Here is a 25031-nt window from a genome sequence, read left to right as displayed (position 1 = left end):
ATCTGGTGCAGGCAAGAATGGGCACATGGGGCTAGGGTTGTAGCTCAGCAGAAGAGCTCATGCCTAGCATGTGTGAGGTCCTGGGTTCGAGTCTCAGCACCTCAGGTAAATAAGAAATTTTGGAGGGAGAGGGGGAGGAGGAGGGGAAGGGGGAGGGGGAAAGTGAAGGATTGGGGCGGGGCCGGCAGACAGGGTAGGCGGGGCAAAAAGCAGAGCCAGGGGCCTGGGGACCATTCAGGAGGCGGGGCCAGTGTGGTGGAAAATACAGGGCAAGGTCCAGGTGGGGTTAGGGCTGATATCCAGCGGCCAGGCTGGCGGTGGGCGGGGCTGGCTTGTGGGCGGGGCCATGCTAGGGGCGGGACAAGGGCAGCGGCCAGGCTGGAGGCCAGGCTTGCTCACCCGCGTCCGGCTCCGCACAAAGAGGTCCAGCACGTCCTGGCGCACCTGGTCATGATTCTTGTCCAGGAACTTGTGCACCTAAAAGAGGGAGCCAGGAGTGCAGCAGGGGCCAAACCCAGTTCATCCCCATCCCGATCCGGGGAAATCCGGGGCAAGGTAGACGGATAGCCCGCCCAGCAGGCATTCAGAGGCTTATTTCCTCCCTCTGGGCTGGTTCACATCCCCTGGATGGCCGTGGCCTTGCCCTCCCCGGCCTCTGTCTTGCTGTCCACCCTAGGAGGGATTGGCTCTTTCTGTCTGCTAGGGCCTCCCTCCCATCCAGCCCCCACCACCCGCCTCACTTCTGGGGAGGAGACATTAAGCCTGGCTTTGCACACCACCAGTCTGCGGTTCACCCCGCTCTCACTGCCCATTCTACAGATGAGGAAAATAAGACCCAGATGAAGACAGAGGTTTGCAAACCTAGCCTGTGACACCTCTTGTGTCACAGAAAATAGGACGGTGACTACAGTGAAATCACTACTGATAGTTATTATTTATTTGGTAAAATCCAGGGGCATTTTACCACTGAGGTATATCCCCAGTCCTTTTTTGAAATAGGGTTTCTTTAAGTTGCCGAGGCTGGCCTTGAACTTGCAAGCCTTCTGCCTCAGCCTCCCCAGTCCCTGAGATTGCAGGCATGGTGTCACTGTGCCCAGCTAATAATAGCTATTCTTTACCATATCCCATTCTAGGCTTCTCATATCCTCATCCGGACATGGGCACTGTGATCCCATTTCCAGATGAGGAAACTAAGGCTCAAAAGGGGTAAGAAATTTGCCCAAGGTCACACATCTGGGGAGCTGAAGGACCAGGACTAGAACCAGGGGAGTGTGGCTGGTCCCACATTGTGCTCCTGTGTCTAACACACAGGGCAGCCACAGCACCATGCTGGCTGTCACAGGTCTTACCTGGTAGGTGACCTTGCCGGCATAGTGCTTGATGGTGAACTCAGGCAGCGGCATCTTGGGTTTGGAATAGAGTGGGTTGGCGCCATGATGGTAGTGGCACTTCTGCAGAAATGTGTGGTCTGTGGCCTGGTGACAGATGGGATAGTGGGTGGGCAGAGGTCCTGGGACCCTGTTGGCAAATTCTCCAGCCCTGACTGATCCCCAAAGGACACTGCAGGGAACAACTCACAACTTTTCATGGCTGCCTGGGGCTCTGGGGGTGGGGACAGTGCATCAGCCAGATACTGGGGGCCTAAGTGGACCCCTGCAGATAGATGTGGCTGAATCAATTCCCAGCTTGCCTCTCTCCCAGCCCTGTTGCCTGTGCACCCTGCCTGCACAATCAGGATCTGAGGCTCAACTCCAAGGTTAGCTCCTCCAGGAAGCCCTCTGGGACTTCCCAGGCTGATGCAGCCCCCTCCTCTGGACACTCACGTCCCCCTCTCCATCCTAAATCACCCCAGGTTGTGAATGGTAGGTTGGGTTTCCTGATGCTCCACTCCCACCCCCAGTCAGAGCAGAGAGCAATGAAAGACTCAGGGTAGGATGCGGATGTGGGACTCAGAGATCTCAGCGCCCTGGCTAGGCTCACACAACCCCCGTGGTCACCTGGGGAAAGCAGCACTGGTCATCGAGGATGCGTAGGATGCCATAGGGCTTCAGCGAGATGAGGTTGATGCAGGGCTGATTGTCAGCAAAGGTGATCTCCCGCCAGTCGATCTGCTCTCGGATGTATTCCTCCTGGGGGCAGCAGATGACAGAGGCTCAACCCCCTAGCCCTTCCCAGGGCACATTCACTCTACTCTCTGGGCTACGTTTGTCTGAAGGAGGATGGCTGGGACACCTCTGCTTGCATACCTCCTGAAACAGGGAGCTCACCCCCTAATAGTGCAACATGAAGCATCTCAGGGCCCTGCTGTTCCCTCTGCTTGGAATAGCCCAGCAGGGGATAGGAAGCCCCCCTGCTGAGAGGACTCCTCTCTGCGCTCAGCACCCCAGCATTTCCCACCCCCAGCACACAGGTCTTCACCTGTGCTAATCCCAGCTTAGAATGCCTTTCCCTCCACTGTCTCCTGACAACCTTGGAATTGCCCTTCAAGAAAAAGAACCAATCTCCAAGGAGGCCCATTGGCCAGCGAGGATGGAAGGAAACAGGAGAGTTGATGCACCCCACCCCACACCCACCTGCTCTTCCTGAAAGACGATCTTGTTGAAGAGATACTGAAGGTTCTCATTAGCATAATTAATACACAGTTGCTCAAAGCTGTTGAAACTCAGGTCCTGCCGGGGAAATGGGGAGGCTGGGTTGGCCCCTCCTTGGCCAGCAACCCAGCCATCCCCACCTCCACAGCCCAGGCCCAGGGTTCTCTCTGCCTGTCATGGCTGAAGCTTCAAATAGCTCACTGCACAGAACCCTGTATGGCTCCGCCACCCTTGGGATAGCGCCTGAAGCTGTAGGTCCTATAGCCTAGGTAGAGGCTAAAAGCCCCGGCCACAGAGCCTTCTGCCTGGGTTTGAATCCTGGTGCTGCCACTTTCGAATTGTGTAACTTGGAGCATTCACCTCATGCCTTAGTTTCCCCGTCTGCAAAATGGGGAATACCTGCCTCACTGGGGTATTGTAACGGGGAAGTGAATGAGTGAAGTGCCTGGTACCTTATGGGTCTGATCACATGAGCCTGTCAAAGTCTGTCCCTCACTGAGCACCACTGGGAAGCTTCCCCAGGGCAAAGTTCTGGTCTGGGCCTTTTTGGGGTCCCTATCCAGCCCGATAGGCAGGGGCCTCTGTGTTCAGGGGACCAACCAGGAATGCCTGAGGGAGATGAGGCCTTGCCTGTGTCCCCTGCTCCTCACCCATTCACACCATCTTACCTCGAAGCCATAGATATCCAGGATGGCGATGGACAGGGTGTCCTGCTGCGGGGACACCAGCGCATTGACCCTGGCGATGAGCCAACCAAACAGCAGAGCATACAAAACCTTGGCAATGGCATCCCTGGGGCAGAGGAGGCACTGGGTCGGTGGGCAGAGGGACGGGGTGTTGGGGGTCTCTGGGCCCAGGCAGGGAGGGACGCGGCCTCACCTGGCATCCACAGCGCTCTCTACAGTCAGAGGGGTGAAGATCTTCTCTCGCATTGTCTCCTGGGGAGGGACAGGACCTTTGAGTGACAGTAGGCTGGTTACCACCTCCGGGATGCCCCTACTCCCACCCAGGGATTAAAGGGCTGGGGAAGGGAGGCTAGAGAGATGGTGGGATTGGCCTCAGGCATGAAGCTGACCAGAGGGCAGGGTGCCCGCTCCCTCTGCCTGGCAATGCTGTGGTCGGGGAGGCTGCTGTTCTAGTAAGGGAGACAGGCACTGGGGGGGAGGCTGTTGTTGTAATGGGGGAGACAGGCGCTGGGGGGAGGCTTTGTTAGAGTCTCCAGTGCCCACAGACTCACGGTCACTTTGAAGGTGATGGCCTTCTGTAGGCCCTCTGGGGAGATCTGCAGCAGCTCAGCCACAGCCTGGATCTCCCGGGCGCTTACCACTGAGGCCACCTCCTGTGCATCCGTCTATGCAAAACACCAAGGGCAGCATGTTGTGGACTAGACAAACCGAGTTTAACATTTATATGAAAGACAGAAACTGCAGGCGTGAGGGTGCGCCTTCATCCCAGTGACTTGGGAGGCTGAGGCAGGAGGATCACAAGTTCAAGGCTGGCCTCAGCAACTCAGCAAGACCCTCAGCAATTTCTCAAGGCCCTGTCTCAAAATGAAAAATAAAAAGGGCGAGGGGTGTGACTCAGTGGTAAAGTGCCCCTGGTTTCAATCCCTGGTACCAAATACATAAATAAAAGATTAAAAATAATAAAAGAATAAAAAGGACTGTGGGTTTAGTTTGAACGTAGCACACCCCCGGTTTCAATCCCTAGTACTGCAAACAAACAAAACAAAAAAATGGAAACAAGCTAGAATTTCCAGGAAGATTCTGAAAAAAGGAAAGAGCGAAAGAGGCTATACAACATAGTGAAGACATTATAGTTGCAGTAATTAAAACAGTGCGTCAGGCTAGGGATGTAACTGGGTGGCAGAGCACTCGCCTAGCATGCTGGGTTCGTCCCCAGCACCACAGGGGAAAAACACTGAGCGTGGTCATAGGCAAATGGTACATAAATAGATTAATGAAGTCCATTAGAAAGTCTGGGATTAGATATAAGTGTGCATGGTAATTCAGGATATGATAAATATCTATTTTTCAAATGAGGGGAAAATTGAGTAATTTCCTGGAAGACAAGTTAATTGGATTCCTACCTCAAACCTTACTAGGATAAATTTTTGAATCAAATATCTAAATGTTTTTTTAAAAATTTCAAAAATCCATGAAACCATGAAAGTTCTTTTAAAAAATTATGGGAGATGGGTGTGGTGGGAGGCTGAGGAAGGAGGATCACAAGTTCGAGACCAGCCTCAGCAACTTACCCTAAGTAACTTAGAAAGGCCTTTTCTCAAAATAAAAAATAAAAGGGGCTGGGAATGTAGCTCAGTGGTAATAAAACACCCATGAGTTCTCAATCCCTGGCATCGAAAAAAAAAAATTATGGGAGAAAGTTGTTATAGTTTTAGAGAGGTTTCTTCTAAAATGATAAAAAGTCCCACATTTATGCAAGAAAAAAAATTCATAGATGAACTGCCTAAAATATTTTAAAAATAATTTGGGGGCTGGGATTATGGCTTAGTGGTTGAGGGCTTGCCTTGTATGCATGAGGCACTGGGTTCGATCCTCAGCACCACATAAAAATAAAATAAAGATATTGTGTCTACCTATAACTAAAAAATAAATATTAAAAAATAATTTGGTTTGCAGATTCCTGCAAAACAAAACAAAAAAATGATCTACAAGACATAGAAAACAACACAAAAATACTCAAACACTTGTGAATAAAATAAAAATACGAATTGAAACTGGAAAATCTATTTGTAATTCATAACAGAAACAAAGGACTGACTTCCTTAACATATGTAAAAAGCCCTTATAGATCAATAAAAATAAAAAAGAACAACCCCAAAGCAGAGAATAAAAAAAAAAAAAGAACACAAATATGTACACAGTATAACCTGGAAGGGAAATATAGCTCTCAAGTCTCTGAATAGATGGCCACGATGTCCCCTTACCTCATACTTCTCAAAGTAGACGTTGCCCAGGTGCAGGATGGAGGCCAGGATGCGGAAGATGCTGTCCTGGTCTTCACCGCTGAAGCCCAACACCTCCATGGCAGCTAGGAGCCGGCGGAAGTCATCTGCATCACTCTTGCCAGTGATCTCACAGTTCCCTCCCTGAGCCAGGGCACAGGCTGGAGGTCAAGGGCCCTGGGTGGGCACCGGGAGCCCTCAAAGTCCCCACCCTGCCCTGACGGGGAAGTGTAGCCTGAGCTGGTCCCTCAAGCGGTCATTCTACTCTCAAGGTCCAGGAAGCTCTGAGATGGCTCAGGGTGGGCTTCATAGACTTTAAGTGTGGTGCATAGTGAGGATGGGTCTCCTGTTAACCTTTGCTGCAGCCACTGATAATGACAATTAAAACAGTGGCCCACGTCTATGGAGCATGGGCCACAGGCCAATGCTAAATTCAGCACATGCATGAATTTCCGTAACTAAAATCTCATTCTATTTCCCCATGTCCCAGGTGAAGAAACTGAGGCACAGAGAGGGCCATATAGTCGCCCCAGGCTGGTTAGTTGTTCTAGGCTCCAGAGAAATGAAGAGGAAGGAAGGTTTTCTCTTCCTCTGCTTTGACCCTGAAGATTCCCATCCTCCTCGACGTGATGAGCTCCCTTGAATCCAAACCCATGCTCCCCAAACCTCCGTTACTTTCATCGGCCATTAGGACACCACAGCCGCTCCATTGGCCCACCCTGGAGTGACAGGATGGGAGGATTAGGCCTGGGGGCTCCGGGGAGCCTGCTGGTGCTCACCTGGTTCAGGTAGTAGTAGGTCTCCGCCTCCTGTAGGCTGAAGGCCTGCCGCAGCTGGGCAGGCAGTCCAGCCAGCAGCTCATAGAAAATGTGGTAATTCCTCTCATTTTTGGCCTGCAGAGTGGGGCGAATGGATGCAGAGGAGGGAGACTGCCATTTCGGTGACCCCCACCCAGACAGGCCCAGGCATGCCCACTAACACACACACACAAGGTCCTGGGTGGAGCACCTCTGATGAGCGAGACCCCAGCCTGGCACCAGCTGGGGGTTGGGGGTAGATGCAGGGAAGCCTTGGTAAGAGTGGCTATGGGATTTTCTTTTGTTGGGAGAAATAAAAAGACAGCCCATCTTCCTTGTGTGCACTGGCCACCCGTGCCTGCACGTGTGTTTATAACCCAGACGTGCAGTCGTGATGCATTCTGATGGTCGACTCAGCCAATCTGGCTGGGCGCTTCCTGTGACCCAGGCCCTGTACTAGGCCCTTGGCACACAGCGGAGAACAAAGCAACAGAATCCCCTGACCTCACGGAGCCCAGCTGCTAGCGGGGGAGACAGATACTCAGCAAATCACTGGTTAAAATATAAAACATGGGCTGGGGCTGGGGCTCAGCGGTACAGCACTCGCCTAGCGTGTGTGAGGCCCTGGGTTCGATCCTCAGCACCATATATAAATAAATAAAATAAAGGTATTGTGTCCACCTACAACTAAAAAATTAATAAGAATTTAAAAATATATATAAAACATGTCCGATGGTGAAAAGCACTATGGAGAGAAATAAAGCATTACAGGGAGTGAGAGTTTTGATGAGGTGGAGAAGGACTGAAGTTTTATTCCTTTTTATTTTTGCAGTACCAGAGGGTGGGCCAGGTCCCCATGAATGCTAGGCAAGCTCTCTACCCCTGAACTACATTCCCAGCCCAGGGCTGTGGTTTTAAATGGGTAACTTCACTGAGAAGGGAGAACTGCAGGAAGACTTGGAGTTGGTGAGGGGTTTGGCCTAGCAGGCATTTTGGGTTTGGGTACTCTTGGGAGGGAAACAGTAGGTGCAAAGGCCCTGAGGCAAGAGAATGCTTTGTGCTCTGGGACAGCGAGGAGCCCATGACTAGAGGGCTGGGTCACAAAGGTGAAATGGTCACTGTCTCACAGTACACCCGTACAACCCATATGCCATTTGTGTTCATTAACCCGGTATCTACTCAGCACTTCCGAGGACCCACAGGTGTGGGAAGGGCTGGCTCACCTGAAACACAATCCTGGATTTCTCGAGCAGGTACTGAGAGGTTATGGCACCAGAGATCACGCCCCTGGGGTGGGGAGTACAGTCAGCTCCCAGGGAAGGAGCAAGGAGGGAGGGGAACAGTGGTGGGTATGTCGGGGGTGGGGGGGGGCTGGTGTGGGACACGGAGGGTACTGCTAGCCCCACAATGGTCCCACTCACCCTTCTAGAAAGATCTCCACGAACTTCCCGAAGCGGCTCGAGTTATCGTTCCTGACGGTTTTGGCATTGCCGAAGGACTCCAGGAGGGGTGTTGCCTCCAGGATCTGAGCCCAGGGAGAAGAGGTGGGAGCAGGGGGGTGGGCCACTGTCTTGGGGGTCTGGGTGAGGGGCATGACTGGGGACAACCAGGCACCGGCCTCCCCAGGCACCCTGCTCTGTAAGGCGCGACCAGAGGTGGAGTTCCTACAGGATCCCAGGGTCTCCCCAGTGCCACCAGCTCCACGCAGTCGACTCCCACAGGCAAGCCCTGGGCTACCCTCCTCCATTCCCGGGGCCCTCGCACCGCAGCCCCTGACCAGTCCCCCAGCCCAGCTCAGGATAGGCCTTTGAATGCTTCTTCCTGCCCGTTCTGCCTATTGTCCATGAGGAGCGTACACACACACACACACACACACACTCCAAGTACCTTGATCTTCAGGAGTGCCGGTGACGGAGGGAACAAGGGACAAAAACAGAAGCTGGTCACTAACAGAACTGGCCACCTCTGCCCCCAGCCCTCATGTCATTTTGCCTGTTTTCCTGGGTATCATCTATCTCCAGACAGGAATCTACTTGTGTACTATTTTTTTTTTTGCAGGGGGAGGGATACAGGGGTTGAACTCAGGGACATTCAACCACTGAGCCACATCCCCAGCCCTTTTTTGTATTCTGTTTAGAGACAGGGTCTCACTGAGTTGCTTAATGCCTCGCTGTTGCTGAGGCTGGCTTTGAACTCGCGATCCTCCTGCCTCAGACTCCTGAGCTGCTGGGATTACAGGCGTGCACCACCTCACTTGGCTTATTTGTGCACTTGAGTCCCTGTGTTTGTTTGTTTATTTTTCTTGGTGGTGTTGGGGATTGAACCCAGGGCCTTGTGCATGCGAGGCAAGCACTCTACCACTGAGCTATATCCCCGGCCCAGGAGGAGTCCCAGTGTTTGCGTAAGACTGATGCATGTCCTTTGCAGATACTGGGACTTCAAAAAAAATCTGCTGAGCTGGAGGTGGTGGCACATGCCTATAACCCCAGCAGCTCTGGAGGCTGAGGCAGGAGGATCGCGAGTTCAAACACAGCCTCAGCAACTTAGGGAGGCCCCAAGAAACTTAGTGAGACACAAGATCCTGTCTCAAGATAAAAAAAATAGAAAGGGCTGGGGATGTTGCTCAGTGGTTAAACACCCCTGCGTTCAATCACCAGTACCACCTTCCCCCCACTCCCGGAAAAAAAAAAAAAAAAAAAACGGTACTAATATCACTGCTATTTTGCAGATTAGGGAACTGAATATTATATGATGTGTCTAGGAACTCCAGAGTCCCTGAGAGTCCCCAACAGCACTATGACAAACCCATATTGAGGGCATTCATATGGCATTTTCTTTGGCTAAGTTGCTTCCTCAGGAAGAATTCTTAGAGAAGAAGCAGAGAAAGCTGAGTCACCACAGAAAATAACACCTGTAGTCTTGGTGGTGGGGGTTTGCCAGATCCCCAGCACTGTTTAGTCCAGGACCTGCTGTGCCCGTTGTATGGAAGAGCAGTCTGAGTTCCAGAGAGGGTCAGGGACGCCCTCAGTGAGTCAAAGTCCAGCTGAGCATTGCTTTACATTATCTCTAAGTCTAGGAGTCCCTTGGAAATATCAGAAGATTCTCCAATTCTCTGTGTGCCCAGCCCAGCCTAGGGAGTGGGCTCAGCTAGAGGGAGTGAATATTGGAGGGATGAAGACTGTGTGGTCCAAACCCTGGCCGATCTGGGCACAGCACTGCCCAGGCTACATGATTGGGTCCAGTGAGGACACATGACCAAAACCGTTCCGATGAGAAGGAGCCCCGAGACTTCTGAAATCTTTGGAGGTGTGAATGTAGTATTATGGCATCCTCTTGCTGACCAATGGGAGAGAGATTGGGGATGATGCCCATCATCATTTGGGGTGGAGCCAAAATAAGGACATTGCTTAAGACTCAGAATATAGCCATGCATAAAACTGACCTAGATCTGGGTGACGTGAGCAGGGCAGAGCCACGGCTGGGAAAAGAGCCCTGTAGTCACACAGCAGGCAGGCATGTTGTGGGTGCCCAGTATAGAAACTCCCAGACCCAGTCAGGTCCCATCCCCCCATTTATTTTCCCTGTAGTTCTCTGCCAAGGACAGCAAATCCCAGCTCCTTTACCACCTTGCTTTGGGACACTGGTAAGTCCATTCCCCTCCCAGGTCTCTGTTTTCTCTTGTGCAAATGGACACAGTTGTACCTATTTCCCAGGGCTGCGAGAGGCTGTGGCATGATCACACACCTGGCACGGTGCCTGGCCCACCTAGCCTGCTCTCCTAGAAGTCTGACCCAAAGAGGCTTTGAAAACCCTGCCTGAAACAAAGAGATGATCCGATTGTCCACCAGGAGGCCCAGGGCCGGGTGGGAGGCCAAGGCATGCATCTGAATGGGTGGAGCCAGGCTGGACTGCACAGCTTGGGTCCACCCACTCCCCACCGAGGACTGAGGAGCTCCAATCTGCTGCCCCAAGATCACCCTGCTGAGATCATGCTGCCATGGGCTGGGACACTGTGGTCACCTGCAAACCTGGGTGGGCTCCAGAGTCGGGGGAAGTCTGAGAGACTGTGGTGCTGGAGTCCGAGCTGCTGGGCCAGACATCTTCTCCGGAGCCCCAAATTCCCACCTTCTCTCTGAGGATGCCCCAGTGAGCCCTTGTTCTTGGCAAACCTGCTCCAGTGCAGACCGACTACCTTGGTGCTGCCTGGGCCCAGGCCAGACACCTGGGGCCACTCTCACACTATCTCCCTCTCTCAGGTCCTTCTCTGCGTGGCTGACTGGCTTTTACCTGCACCTGGACCCAGCCTTCCACACCACCCCATTGCCACCTGCTGGGCTCAAGCCCCTTTCCTCCCTCACCTGTACTCCATGATGGTGATTTGCTGTCCCTTGAGCACGGACCTCTGGGCTCTTGTACATGCTCCTCCTGTGACCTCTTCACTCTTCCCCCAGACACGTTCAGGGCTACTCTGTGACCACCATGCTCACAATGACAACCCCTAGCACTCCTCACCCTCTTCCTTACCGTTTTTCTCCCCAACACGCTGCCTTTACACATGTACATAATTTACATATATACATACATATATGTATATATATATATGTTCTATTTTTTTCTTTCCCTCTACTAGAATGGAATTCACATGAGCATGTGAACATTTGTCTGAGTTGCTTCTGCCTCCTCCCCAGCACCCAGCACACAGTAGGTCCTCTATAAACCTTTATGGAGGGAATGGATGAGCTTCTTAGATTCTCAGGTTCAGAGCACAGCATTTTCCTGGTAAGTAGACTCTAACATGGGGTTGGAGTTTTGGCTCAGTGGTAGAGCACTCGCCTAGCATGCATGAGGCACTGGGTTCGATCCTCAGCACCACATAAATGTAGAATAAAAATATTGTGTCCACCTAAAACTAAAAAATAAATATTAAAAAAAAAAAAGACTCTAACATGACACAGGCCCATGCCCAGAGTCTGACACCCACTCCCTGGTATCTACTGCCTCCCTGACCCCATGCCCATCCCTACACTTGAACCTGTCCTGTTTCTTCACCATTGGGGTCTGAACAGCCTCTGGATGGGAGAAAATGGTGGCCATGGAACCTCACAGGAAGGTGAGGCCAGGCCACCGTGCAGCCTCTACTCTGACCCAGGCTGCCCCAACCTCCAGTTGCCATGGAAACACAGAAGTGTGGGGTGGGAGGAAACTTTCCCTTCCCGAGCCTCCCCTGAAGAGCAGCCCTCGAAATGGCCCCAATGCCTCTGGAACTCAGCCTCCCCATGGCCCAAGTAGGGTGAGGAGCCTTGCCTCTTGGGGAGCACTCGGGCATGCTCAGCAAGGAGTGCTCAGCTGAGGAGGCCAGGAAGACAGACCACCAAGAGATGGACAGACAGACTCACCTGCTGCATGACATCCCGTTTCTGGTTCATGGCGGCCAGGTAGCGCAGAATCAGCTTGGTCGCCTCAGTTTTGCCAGAGCCGCTCTCTCCACTGACCGGGCAAAGGAGCAGAGCAGTTGGAACAGTTTGCTGTCTCCTCTGGGTCCTTCCCCATCCCACCGTGAAGAAGGGGATATGGACAGAAGCCAGCTCAGAGGTGCCTACTGATCTTCCCAGGTCCTACAGCAGGTCGGGCTGGATGCAGACCTGTTGCTCAGAGTCCCCCCATCGGTCCCCTGTGTGATTACAGCCCAGCTCACCTGATGATTATGCACTGGTTCTGTTTGGCATCAAGCATTTTGGCGAAGGCGAGATTTGCGATCGCAAAGAGGTGCCTGGGGAGACAGACCACTAGGTGTCCCTGGGGCCAGCCCATGCCTCCCACATTCCCAAATTTCCCAGGGGTTGGGTGCGTGGGGGCATCTCTGTCCAGGCAAGCCGTCAATTCTGTCCATCCTTCACCCACTGGGGGAAATGCACCCACCCCCATCCTGAGCCTCAGTGGCTTCCAAAGAGGACCGTGGTCAGGCCTGGGGAGAAACTGTGCGCTGAGCAGGTGGCCTTCCAATCCTGTGAGCCACCACCCAGGGCTGAGGGGAGGCCAGTGACTTGCAACCCCAGGACAGCCCCTCTCCCCAGGTCCTGCAGACACTCACGGAGGATTCTCTCCCAGGGCCCGCCCGTGGTACTGCTGCACCTGGTCTGGACCGTAGATCCCGAACATTCGGTATGGGTTCACTGAAACCAGGATGCTGCCGATGTACGTCTGCTGACAGATGCTGGCCTCAGGGCATGGCTCTTTGTGGCCCTCTATGGCCGTCCCTCCCCGGCTCTGGGAGCCTGGGACCCCTTTCCAGTTGAGCAGATGTCTGGTTGCCTGGCTTTAGTATTGCCATCTAGAACCCTCTAAAGGTCTGTTTTAATACTGGAAGCTCAAGCACACCACACAGGCTTAGGCTGAGGAGCATGGAACAAGCCAAGCCCTGTAGCCACCATCCCACTAGGGTGGCCGTGTTGACCACCGCCCACTTCACGGTCCCACCAGGCTTCAGGAGGTTCTGCTTCATACTGGGGAATGGGGAAGGATCTGAGGTGGCCAAAGCCCTCTGGGTGTCCCTGCCTTTCTGCACTGTGGTTTAAGTTCTCTGGTCAACTTCTGGGATCCAGGTTTAGAGATTCTAGAACTTTGGAGGCTTGATCCATCGGGTCCCTGGATCCACTGGGGTAGGGGTCACCAGTTTCTGGATTCCCTATCTCCAGGCCTCTGCTCCCGGGGTTCACTCTTTTAATACCATTTTAGGACTTTCGATTTTAGAATTCCGGCTTCTAGCATTCTCTTCTAGCTGAAACCAGAGGTCACAAGTCCAACAGGAGACACCTGTCCTTCCCACCTGGTCCCCAGAAGACATCTGCCTTCCCAACTGGGGACCTGGGGCAGCCTCAGCCCCAGGACTTACGTAGATGAGGTTCCGTTCAAATCTGGTCTTGAGATTGGACAGCACCGTGGTTTCCTGGAGGTCTCTAGAAGGAGACATGGAGGAAAGCTGTCAATGTTCCTGGGACCCGAACTAGCAAGGGCCCCCTCTCCACTCAGTCCTGGTCAGGCAGGCCTGAGTTCAAGTCCTGTCTCTGACATTAACCAGCTTTGAGACCCAGGGAAAGTCACTTCACTTTGCTGTGCCTCAATTCAATGGGTATTGCTAATCGTCTGCATCACGGGGGTTTGAGAGACACTCTAAGGCAGCAGCCAGGAGGACTGAATTCCTGTGATTAAATAATAACATTATGATTTAATCCATGCATCAGGCACCCCCAACATACCACCGCTCTCACGACTGCCATCCCACCCCGCTCCTGTGGATGAGAAACTGAGTGACTTGCCCAAGGGCCGCCCCCAGCTGGTAAGTGATGGGGCTGGGATTTGAACTGAGGCCTGTCTGACTTCACAGAGCTCCGACGTGCACCCATTGGCCTTTGCGGACACTTCATTGCAGATGGGGAAACAGAGGCTCTGAAAATGTTCTGGGAGATGGATATCAGGCACTCTGGTTGAGAGTGTGGGGATCCCACAGTGACCCCTAGCTGGCCCTGCCCACTCACTCTAGCTGGGTCATGTCCTCCACTCCGTCCTCCCTGCGCTGCTCGTTGGACCGCATGGAAGGCAGGTTTCGGATGGAGTGCATCTGTGAGAAAGAGAGGGGATGGGGTCGGCAGGTTATAGGGCGTCCCGTGGGTGCCCTGGCTTGGACAGACCTTGCACCTGCTCGCACTGTCAGAGAGGTAATCTCAGGGCCAGGCCAGGGGCTCCTGAAAGCCTCCTTGCCACCAAATGCAGTGGCTCAGGGAACCTGTGTGCAACACAGGGATATGTGCTTGACCTCAGTGCCCACGTATTTCTCCCACTAGTGCTCCTGTGAGCTCCAAGTGTCCTGCCCCACGGAGTGAGCACATACACGTCCATGCACACAAACACACCCACACTCTCCTATTCCCCTCCCAAACTCAGCCCTCTCAGTGCCAGCACCCTTCTTGCTGGAAGACCCTGTGTGTTGACTTGTGTGACAACTTCATGGTCATGTATCCTGATGCAGTGTCCTGAGGCAGGGAGCCTCTGGGACAGCCAAGATGGGGACTGTCTCAGGATCATGCCCCGGCACCCATCCTGTGTAATTCAAACACAGTGGTCTTTGCATCTGTCATGTCTCCCATGAGCACCTGTGGTCTTGTGGGATGCGGAGGAGTTCAGCTGGGGGCACCCACCATACATGCAGGGACCGGTTCTCAACATCCACTTGTCATGAACATGTAGGTGGATCACTGGGACAGTTCCCAACCTTGGGTCTTTTATTTTTTTTTATTAAATATTTTTTTAGTTGTTGATAGGCTTTTATTTTATTTATTTCTATGCGGTGCTGAGAATTGAACCCAGTGCCTCACACATGCCAGGCAAGGGTGCTACCACTAAGCCCCAGCCCCAGCCCCCCAACCTTGGGTTTTTGGGTTTTTTTTTTGTTGTTTTCATTTTTGGCACTGGGGATCGAATCCAGGGGCACTTAACCACTGAGCCACATTCCCAATGTCTCACTGAGTTGCTTAGGGCCTTGCTAAGTTGCCAAGTCTGGCTTTGAACTCTCGATCCTCCTGCCACCCAGCCAGCTTCCCACCAACCTTGGGGTCTTGAGAATGAAAGTCCCAGTACCACATTTGGGCTGCAGGATCTCTGTTTATGTGTAGGTGCACACATGCCGAAAGTAAGCAAATAACCCAGCCCCCATGGATACCACATCTGCTCAGACCTCCACATACACTTGCTTTCCTCCATTGGCCGCACAGATGCCCACACGTCACAGGACTGCAAGGCTCTGCAGAACTGTGAGCGAACACGTGCGCATACTCTGCAATTCTGATCCCAGTTGTACCCGTCCCTGGGCAGGTGAGGAAAGAGGACACCGGGACGGGCTCTGTGTGCTGCGTGACCACTGCTGGGCTGCTAAGTAGGGCACAGTATCACCCTTTCAGCCCTGGCCTCCAGCCCACCCATCTGCCCATGTGCTCGCCAGCAGTCACAGACCCTGAATAATTCAGTCACTCACGTATTCCAGGGTGAGGAGGGCCCAGGCATCCTTGCCCCTCACCCCCAGGCGCCCTGTGCCTTGCTCCCGCAACGCTGCAGCCCACACGGTACGGGGAACCCGTCGCCGGGGCCAGGGCCCCCCCAGCAGCCAGGCTGCCCCCGTTGCCATTGCCTGACCCAGCTGGCTGCCCGCTCCACTAGGCACCGTCTGCAGAGGCCGAGAAGCACCTGCTGTCCCTGCTTGCCCCGCCTATCCTGTCCCGGGGGAGGCTCCAGTGACCACCCACCCCCCTGAGGGCCACCCAGCTTCAGGCTCGTGTTCTGCCATGAGTGTGGGAGCCAAACTCAGGCCGGGTACTCTTCAGAGAGGCTGCCTGCTTGGCACCCCACCCCAGGCCCAGACAGTCTCCTGGCTCATCTCCCTATCCACCGTGTGGCCTCTGTAATAAGAAGGCTAGAAGTTTGTGTCCTGAGTCCCCACCTTCTCTTAGTCCAGAATCCTGCAGCCCAGGGGACCATCAAAGGACAACAGGAGCCCCAAGGAGAAAGAGGACTCCAATCTGGGGGCCAGGAGGGTCAGTGGGAGGTGGGAAGACATGTGCGTGGCCCAAACCTCTGAGGAGTGGCTGGGAGCCAGACGTGCCATTCACATTGAGCCAAGACAGGGACACCCAGGTCCCAGGCAGAAACTGACAGAAAAGCTCCCGTCCCAAAATCCACCGAGGAACAGTGTCCTGCATCTCTACGCTGTGCGCGTGCCTGTGCTGGGCCTCCCCTTGTTTCACTCTGCAGCGTGGGAGGCCCAGGCTCCTCTCCCCAACTGCAGATGGAGATGACCGAGAGGCCCAAGCAAGCAGCAGCTTGCCAAGGTCGTACTGGACTCTGGCTGCCTCCCTAGGTCACTTCCTATCCCACTTCCCAGGCCAGAACTACCATGCCCTCCCTTTGACTTGTACTCCATACCTTGTTCTGACAGTTTTGAGGGCCATTTTCTTTCCAGGGGCCCCTGAGAGACAGGCAAGCAGCTCCAAGGCCCAGGCGGTGACACTGGGGTTGGGCCTGTACTCGTGGCCAGGGCCGGTGGGCATCTGCTGGCAGCCAGAGGCAGGACCAGCGCAGACCACAGGCTCGGAGCTCTGGGCCATGCTGGGGGTCCTGGGCCAGTTGTTCAGGTGGCTGCAGGGCAGCAGGCCTACCTTGCTGGAAGGAGCTCAGTTTCCGCACCTGAGGTAAGACGACGGCAAAACGCCCAGATCGAGGCTGGGGTCGCTCACCCTCCTTGGGCAGGGGTTCTGGGGCCCCAGTAGGGGCCAAGGGAGCCAGGGGTCTGGGCAGTGTCCTCGAGCGGTGCCATAGTGACCCTGTAGCCCTTGTCTGGTCACACATAGCCAGTGGATATGAGAGGCTGAGCCGTAATGCCTTGTGCTCTGCGGGGGCATCCTTTGGAGGTGTTAGGGTTAGGGTCTTGGACTCTGCTGATGGCTGGGGTTCTCCTGGGGTGGCCGCTTCTTCAGGATTCTCGGGGCAAGGGCCGGCGGATTTGGTGAGATGTCCAGGTCCTGGGTCATGGTGTCTGCCCAGGAAGATGCTGGTTGCGTTAGAGGCTGGGCCTTCAGGCTGGGCAGCAGTGGATGATACCAGGCCCACATACTGCAGGAAGGGATTTTCAGGCACAGGAGGTGGCCTGGAAAAGCCGCGAAGGCTGCCCACACTTCCTGGCCAGGGCGAAGGTGGGCGCTGGGTGGGAGGCATATCTATGTCCCAGCTGGGGTCCAGCGGGGGCACTATCCAGGGCGTCTCGGAGTCCTCAGGTTCATGCTGACTCTCCTGGTGCTCCTGGGACCCTGCAGCAGCTCTCCAAGACTTGGCCCTTGGTGGCAGGTGGAACGGCCGGCGCACCTGTGGCTTTACAGCCCGGGTGGGCGGCTCGCTGAGGCGCCGCCATGAGTGAGAGAGGCGTGAAGGCAGGTTGAGGGACCGGTGCCGGGGGCCATGGCCCAGCAGAGGGGGCAGTGGGGGTAGTCGGGGTGAACCCAGCACTGGTGAATGGGGTGGGCCCAGGCGCCCGGAGGCTTGTCGTTGTCGTGGCTTTGGGGGCTCTCGCAGAGATCCAGGCCGGTGAGGTGGAGGTGGGAAGGGCGGCTGGAAGGGGCCCCTACGGAGAGACAGCTGAGGGGACAAGGGCCCCAAGGGTGAGCGGTAGCCTGGACCTGGCAGGTTCCTCAGGGAGGGCTGAGGTGAAGGCAGGGGACTCCAGGCCCGCCTTCTCGGTGCCACTGGGGAGGTCCCAGGAAAGCCAAAGGCTGACCCTCTGTGGCGGGAACCCCTGAATGAGGGTCGGGGCACAGGGAAGGCTAGCAGGTCAGGGGGCACCTCTCGGCTTACAGGAGGGGGCTCCACAAAGGCCCACCAGTTTGCCTGGGGTGCTAGGGGCACGTGAGCTGGGGCGGCCCAGGGTGGTGGGTGTTGCCGGAGGGAGCCATAGGGGGAGGCTGGCCGGGGCAGGCCTGAGAGTGTTGGGGAGAAGGGTGGGGCAGGCGGTGGGCCAGGGCTGGGGGGCCTCCGGGAAGTTGGAGGGGAGACGAGCTTGCTCCAGTGGGAAAGTATCCGGGGCGTGGGTGCCGGCGAGGGTGGGCGGTGGGAATTGTTGTTGTTTTGGGCCCGTGGCTGGGTCCTCCTCAGCACGATGGGCGTATTGGGCCGGTCAGGGTCCATGCCGGCCAGCTTGTAGCCAAAGCGTTTGTAGGCCGCCTCCCGGACTGCAGGGCTGGCCCCTCGTGCCTTCTGGCTACCCCTGAGCCGCGGAATGGGCTTTTTCTCTGATAGCGTCTTTTTGAGAAAACGTGCCAGTGAGGTGGCGGGGCGGGGTGGCGGGCGACCCAAATCAGGGCTGATGCTCAGGCCACGGTGGGCACCAAAGGCCGACAGGGCCCGTTGGAGGTTGCGCTGACGAGGTGTAAGGAAGCCCCAGTAAGGGTGGGCATAGGGCACGGTGGGCACTGGGGGTATCTCCTCCTCCTCCTCCTCTTCATCTGCATCTCCCAGTGGAATGTCCAGGGATGGGGGCAGGGGCACCTCCAGCTTCTCCTTTCCAAACAGCTTCACCTGCGGCCGTGGGAAGAGGCGGAACTTGCGGATGAAGGACAGCTTGGACCTGGCCGGCTTGTCCATTCCTTGCTGCTCAAAGAAGGCTGCACTGGGTAGGCGGAAGGAGGTGCTCTGCCGCTCCCCGCCTGCTTCCTCTGGCTCCTCCAGCTCCACGATGTCATCCATGGGGTGGGCATATGGATTGTGGGGTGACAGTATAGGTGGCGGTACCCAGGGGTAGGCAAAGGACGGCTCCTCTGGATAAAGATAGGGCACTTCGGGGGCATAAATGGCTTCATCTCCACCTCCATAGATGTCTTCAGCATAGGGGACGGTGTAGGGGACCCCATACGGATCAAAGTAGGGTGCAGGATATGGGGTATCGTATGGAAGGTCATAGGGTGGGTATGGCATGTCATAAGGTGCATAGGGATCTAGGTAGTGGCTATATGGGTAGGCCTCATCCTCAAACCCATCATGGTAGCTATAAGGAGATGAATACCCAGATGGGGGTGCGTAGGGGGGTTCATAGTCGTCATAGCCATAGCCATACCCTGGGTAGAAGGAGCCACCATAGTAGTCAGGGTGGTAGTAGTCATAGGGGTCCTCAGGCGGGTACCCATAGAAATGCTCGCCATAGGGCTGCCAGGTTGGGCTGTAGGGCCTGTAGCCGGCCAGGTAGGGCTCCTGTTCCTCATATTGGTACAGCGATTGCTGGTCATAGTAGTCGTCGCCCTCGCGGTGGTAGTCATAATACTCGCCCAGGTCCTGGAAGCCCTCGAGCCCATACAGCGACTTGCGGGAGCCCGAGCCCCGGAACGGAGCCTCGTCCTCGAAGGGCAGGAAGCCCACGGGCTCCCCAGATGAGTAGATGCTGTGGCTGCGGGGGAATCTGCGGAGCCGGCCCCCGGGCCGCAGGATCTCGGCGCCCGATGGGAAGGGCAGCTTGCGGGAGCCCACGCGGGAGCCCGAGCGCTGCAGCCAGGCGTCCAGCGTGGCTTGCTCACTGCCCGACTCCTCAGCCTTCTTGAGGAGGAACTTCTTGGTGAGCCAGTTAATGGCCGTGGATGCCTTGCTGAGTGACCGGGCCCGGGGCCGGAGACGGCCGTACCCACGACGTCCGGGGAAGCGGATCACCATGAAAGAGGGCTTCTTCCCCTTCATCGCCCGCTTCTTTTTGCCCATGCGCATCTGCGTCATGAGCTTGGACGTGGACTTGAGCACCGTGCGGGCCTTCTTCTTGCGTTTGGTCTTCTGGGGGCCAGTGTGGAGGCCCCAGAAGAAAGCTGATGCGCTCCGGAACTGGCCCTTCTTGGAGATCTTGGGCGTTCGATCTCGGAAGCCCATGAATAGACGGGAGGTCCCCTTAAGGCTCCGTTTGGGCTTCTCCGGCTCCGGGGCCTTCTTACCCTTCTTTCCTTTCTTGGCTTTCTTCTCCTCATCTTCCTCCTTTGCCATGGTCGCTTCCTGCTCCTACCACGCCTGGGGCTGGGTATCACAGGTTCAGGGGTTTGGAGACACAAGGATCTGCTAGGTTTCCTGCTGGCAGCTGGACACCCGGCCTCCTCTGTCTCTGGGCAGCTGGGACTGGCGGATGGTTTGGGGAGGGATGGGCCAGCATTCGGGGAGGGTGGATCCATAATTCATCTCCTCTAGAGACGCCTTGGGTTTCACCCTCCAGTGGCAGTGGAAAGTGCGTGGGTGTAGTTTACTGGACAGGGGAAACCTGGGGAGGCCTGTGCTGGGGGGAGGCGGTCATCCTGGCTTTGGAATTGCCATGGCAACAACCGTGCTGACCCAGGTCAGGCCTCCCTGTGCCTCAGCTGACTAAACCCCCAAAGCAGAGTGCTTTGGTCTCTGAGCCCTAAGAGAGGATGCTACCTGCCTTGGACCACCCAGCCCACCTGCATTGAGCCAGAGTGAAACCAGATCTCCTTAGCCCATGATGGGGGTGGTCAAAGCCCACCAAGCCACCCTGGAAGGGAACCTTGGATCTTTCAGGTCTTATGCAAGAAAGGAGGGGAGTGGGCAAGGCAGCTGCCCCAGGGCAGCGGTCAAGGTAATGGGAGCTAGCTGGCTCTCAGCAGTTGAATAATGCATTGGGGAGAGCTGGGCTGCTGCCTCACAGAGAAGGGAAAGGTGGAGTGTCTCAACAGTCCATGGAGAAGGGAGTGGGGCAGAGGAGTAGAAATAGAAGATGACTAGGCCTGTTTCCCAGCCCTGTCACTGATGGGCTGTGTGACCTCAGGAGAGCCCTTTGCCCTCTTTGGGCCATGGTTTCCTCATCTGTAGATTGGGAATGATAAACTGTATCAGGAAGAAGCAAGATTCAGTGGAACTGCTCGGTAGCTCAAGAGGTGGAAGGGGCTTTGTGGCCCTTGCTGATGTCCCTAACTAGTTCTATCCATTCTTCTCTGTTCCTTCTCTAGCTGAGTAGCTGTAGTCATGGGACCCCTGCCCTCTCTGACAGTTGGGGCATCTGACCCAAGGCCATGTGCCAACCGTCTTGGGTGGTGACCAGTTAGGCTTGATTTTGAAAATTTGCCCTAAAAGGGGCAGAAGCTGGGCAGGGGTGTGGCTTAGTAGTAAAACCCATGTTTAGCATGTGCAAGGCTCTGGACTCCAACCCTGGCACCAAAAAAGGGAGGTAGGAGTTGTGGATTGTTAGAAGAAGAAGATGGGAAAGAACTTGGGATGTTGTGGATAGCAGTTCTGGAGTCCAAAGCCTCAGAACTGTTTCTTCACAACTGGGTATGGTGGTACATGCCTGTAATCCCACCCACTCAGGGGCCTAAGGCAGGAGGATCACAAATTCAAAGCCAGCCTCAGCAACTTATGGAGGCCCTAAACAACATAGCAAGACCTGTCTCAAAATAGGAAAAAAAAAAAAAAAGGACTGGGGATGTGGTTAAGTGGTTAAATGCCCATGGGTTCAATCCCTGGTACCTCTTCCTCCCGATCCTCATCTTCTCTTCCTCCCGTTCCTCATCTCTTTTCCTTCTCTCACTCCTCCTTCTGCCCACGGATCAGGACATCCAGGATCCAGAATGATTGATGACAGACTCTAGTCAATTCCAGGCTGCCTATTTACTGAACTTGGTTTTAGCTGTTAGGCCCCAATGCTAATGCTTTGGTTGCTTAAAAGGCAGCATGGGAGACAGCTAAGCAGTGAGGTCGTGGCCCTCATTCTGCCCCTTGTCACCTTCATGCCTCCAGGGAGTGGCTTCAGAGCCTTAGCCTGCTCAACTGTGACTTCAAGGTTGACAAGAGGTCTTCCTGGATGCAGGCAAGGAGCAGGGAGACCTTCCTCTGTCCTTGTCTGCCTCTCCTCCTCTGCTCACTGTCTCCATCTCTTCACCTTCCTCCTCTGGTTCCTGCTGTTCTTCCTGGAGACTCTCAAGAGCCCATTAGGGTACCAGCCATTGAGAGAGGTGGTGCCAGAGGCTGATGGCTCCTGCTTCAGGTAACCATCCAGAGGGGACAGGACAGTGGATGGAAACCGGAGCGACTGAGCAGCTTCCTGGGCAAGGGCATGCAGGGAGTCAGCTTTCTGCAGTATGGATTTTGAGGGGATAGAGGGACAGCCATTCTCTGTCACCTCCTTCCAAGCTGCTTGCTTTCCCACCACTCTCTGGGCTGTGGCCACTGCTCACTTGAAGGAGAACAAGGACAGAGAAGTTGGTTTTTCTGAGCCCGAATATGACACTCCCCAATGCCCCCTGCCCACCCCCCAGCCCTCCTGGCCCTAAAGCCCTGGCCAGGTATATTAGCACAGTGATCTCATGGGACTCACTGAACAGGCCTTGAGACAGGAACTATTATCATCTCCATTGTCAAGATGAGGAAACTCAAGCCTGGCATGGTGGTACAGGCCTGTAATCCCAGTGATTTGGGAGGCTAAGGCAGAAGGATCATAAGTTCAAAGCCAGCCTCAGCAACTTACGGAGGCCATAGACAAAATAAATAAATAAAAAGGGCTGGGGATGTGGTTTGATAGTTAAGCACCCCTAGGTTCAATCCCTGGTACCAATAAGATAAAATAAAAAAGAAAGGATAAAAAAAAAAAAAAAAGATTAGGAAACCCAGACTCAAAGAGGTAAAGTGAGTGATTTGTTCAAGGCCATGTGACTAGGGAGGGGGGATCCCAGACTTGAAGGATCCAGAGCTGCTCTCCTGGCTGGGCCCACCTGCCTGCTGAGCTCTTGGTACTTGGGTCCTCACATAGGAGGGGAGAATCTCTGGGTGCTGGCTGCAGGCAGGGGCTTGGCAGGGCTGACTCCACAGCCTACTCCAGCCGGGAGTTCTGGAGGCAGAGGGCCCTTACTGAGCCACTGGACAAGCCTGAGACACAGCTGGTCTCCTACAGGTGCAAAGACAACCTGTGCTGTCTCTGATATGCCAGTGAAAGTTGCCTAGGCCATGTCTCTGAGCCTCTCCCCCAAGAGCAGATGAAGAGGGATGTATAGAATGTAAAGTAGTCAGGATGGCAGGCAGGGGCTGGCCCTATGAGGCTGCGACAAGGCTTTGGTCCCTAATATCTTTAGTAGTGGGAAGCCATGGAAGCATTTGCATTTTAGAAGTAATAAGAAAATTACTAACACTACGAAGTGTTTGCTTTGTGTCAGGTTCAGTGCTGAAGGCTTTCCTGGAATATCTCACTAGATTCTCACATATGTGAGAATGGAATTCTTCCTATTTTATCAATGAAGGGCTTGATATGAGAGATGTTCGAGACTCAGCTGAGAGAGCCACAGAGAAGAAGCTATGGGGTCCATGTCGCTGCCTGCGGGGCCTGGGTTCAGAAGTGCAGGCCACACACAGCCCATCCAGCACTCACTCATTACAAATTCCTGAGGTGGGAATGATTCTTCTCATTTTATAGTTGAGGAAGCAGGTAGAGAGAGGTTTAGCAAGTTGCCTGAGGCCACACATTTGGCAACTGGGACTTCCCTTTGCTTCTCATCAAACGGTCTTGAAAAATGTTCTAGGGTCTCTGTGGGAAGGTTGGGAGGGGATGCACAGTGCAGGCAAGGCGTGGGACCAGTGGCTTGGCTGGGACAGAGAAGTGACAAAATGTGGCAGACACATTTGGGACCTGGTAAAACAGGTTGGCCTGGAGGGGCTGGAAGGGGTTGGGGTAAGGGTACAAGCCAGGCAGGATTGGTGTTGACTTGGGCAGAACTGTTCTCTGAAGCAGAGGGGACAACTATGTGGAAGCACAAGTCTGTTCTGGGAGGCAGCGGTTCAGAGCAAGGGCAGCACCATGCAGGAGTGAGTCAGGAGATGGTTTGTTCTCAGGACTGGAACTTGCAGGGACGGACATTCAGCAGATTAGGTGAGATGCAGGCAGGGGTGAGGGCTGCCAAGGAGAGGGACAGAGTGAGGAGAGGACCCTGGGCGAGGGGGACAAGGAGGCAGGGAGGAGGCCACAGTCAGCTGGGTTGAGCCTGCTGAGGGTAAGAAGAGATGGATTAAAAATGGTTTCTGCTCAGCAATGCCTGGCCTCAGGAGCCATTTGGGTGGTATGTTAGAGTGTGCCCAGGGGTGAGGTGAAGAGATTGGCACTGGGGTTAGCCTGGGGAAGCTAAATTACAACAGAGAGGTGTAGTGGAAAGACACTTGGGGCTCTGGTGGGAGGTCCTCAGGTGTGACTCAGCAGCTCCTGGTGCCCTTAGGGTGGGGAGCCCCCTAAGAACCCTCCTCAGGATGCACTGATAAGGAGCCACTGGAAGCCAAGGTGACAGGCCTCAGGAGACACCTGCCCTGCCCGCTCCTTACCTGAGCCGTGTAGCCTCAGAACTGTGAGAAATGACTTTCTGTTGTTAAAACCATCTGGCCTGTGGTTTTCTGTCATAGAAGCCCTGACCTGGACAGATAAGCTGGCAAATCAAGTGGACAGAAGGTGAGAGGGAGAGAGAAAAAAAGATAACGAGACACGATATAGAGAGACTTGAGGGTGAGGGAGAAGGAGAATGAACCCTCCATAGAGCGCGAGATCCCAGGGAGGCAGCCTCCTCCTTCATGGCGGGAGAAGGGGGTACAGATGAGCACGGGGTGTTTCAGGGAAGGCAGGAGTTTTCTAGCTAGGACTCCACAGCAAGTGGAGGAGTGGGAACAGAGGGGTTTGGAGGAGCTACTGTGCAGCATCTGGGCAGTTGGCACCTGGGGGGCTGGGAGGGGGTGCCCAGTTCTTGAGCAGGACAGAGGAGTTTGGGGTTCCTTGCCAAAGGAGGGTTCTGAAATGAGAAATTGTGGAATCTAAGTTGGGGAGGAAGGGCCATGGAGAATGAATGAACACACAGACGTTGGACAGACAGAGGGACATTTGCTCCCTTGGCTCTTTTGCACTTTGAATGCTACAGCCAGAACAGGATGCCACATGAGGCAGAGGGTAGTCCTGCAGCCTGAGTACAGACCTGAATGAGGTCTTCTCCTGTGTTTGCAAGGGGACGTTAAGTGAGGAGAATAGGGCAGCTAAGAGGAACAGGGCTCAAACCTTGAGCTCATCCTGGTAGCATGGGTTGGGGACCTTGGGGTGCTCCCCTATTGGGGGCTTCTGCAGCCCTAAGGGCATTATGG

The 25031-nt window shown here is 54.7% G+C and overlaps 1 protein-coding gene across 1 annotated transcript in view; it reads right to left on the bottom strand.

Moving 5' to 3' along the window:
- Myo15a (myosin XVA) overlaps positions 1-19910 on the bottom strand; it is a 54997-nt gene extending 35087 nt beyond the window's left edge. The window contains exons 1-18 of the mRNA XM_027921466.2: positions 16329-19910; positions 13892-13974; positions 13249-13312; positions 12448-12557; positions 12052-12126; positions 11753-11843; positions 8244-8249; positions 7778-7881; positions 7580-7643; positions 6339-6452; positions 5542-5703; positions 3829-3942; positions 3471-3529; positions 3260-3383; positions 2574-2669; positions 1998-2129; positions 1350-1475; positions 400-477 (exon numbers count right to left, since the gene is read on the bottom strand). Coding sequence (XP_027777267.2) covers positions 400-477; positions 1350-1475; positions 1998-2129; positions 2574-2669; positions 3260-3383; positions 3471-3529; positions 3829-3942; positions 5542-5703; positions 6339-6452; positions 7580-7643; positions 7778-7881; positions 8244-8249; positions 11753-11843; positions 12052-12126; positions 12448-12557; positions 13249-13312; positions 13892-13974; positions 16329-19910 — 5184 coding nt within the window. The remainder of the gene's footprint in view (positions 1-399; positions 478-1349; positions 1476-1997; positions 2130-2573; positions 2670-3259; positions 3384-3470; positions 3530-3828; positions 3943-5541; positions 5704-6338; positions 6453-7579; positions 7644-7777; positions 7882-8243; positions 8250-11752; positions 11844-12051; positions 12127-12447; positions 12558-13248; positions 13313-13891; positions 13975-16328) is intronic.
- Positions 19911-25031: the final 5121 nt, after the last annotated feature.

Source organism: Marmota flaviventris, chromosome 17 (genome assembly GCF_047511675.1).
Source record: "Marmota flaviventris isolate mMarFla1 chromosome 17, mMarFla1.hap1, whole genome shotgun sequence".
Taxonomy (NCBI): Eukaryota; Metazoa; Chordata; class Mammalia; order Rodentia; family Sciuridae; genus Marmota; species Marmota flaviventris.
Note: the sequence above shows the minus strand (reverse complement) of the source record. Positions and strands in the feature narration are given on the sequence as shown.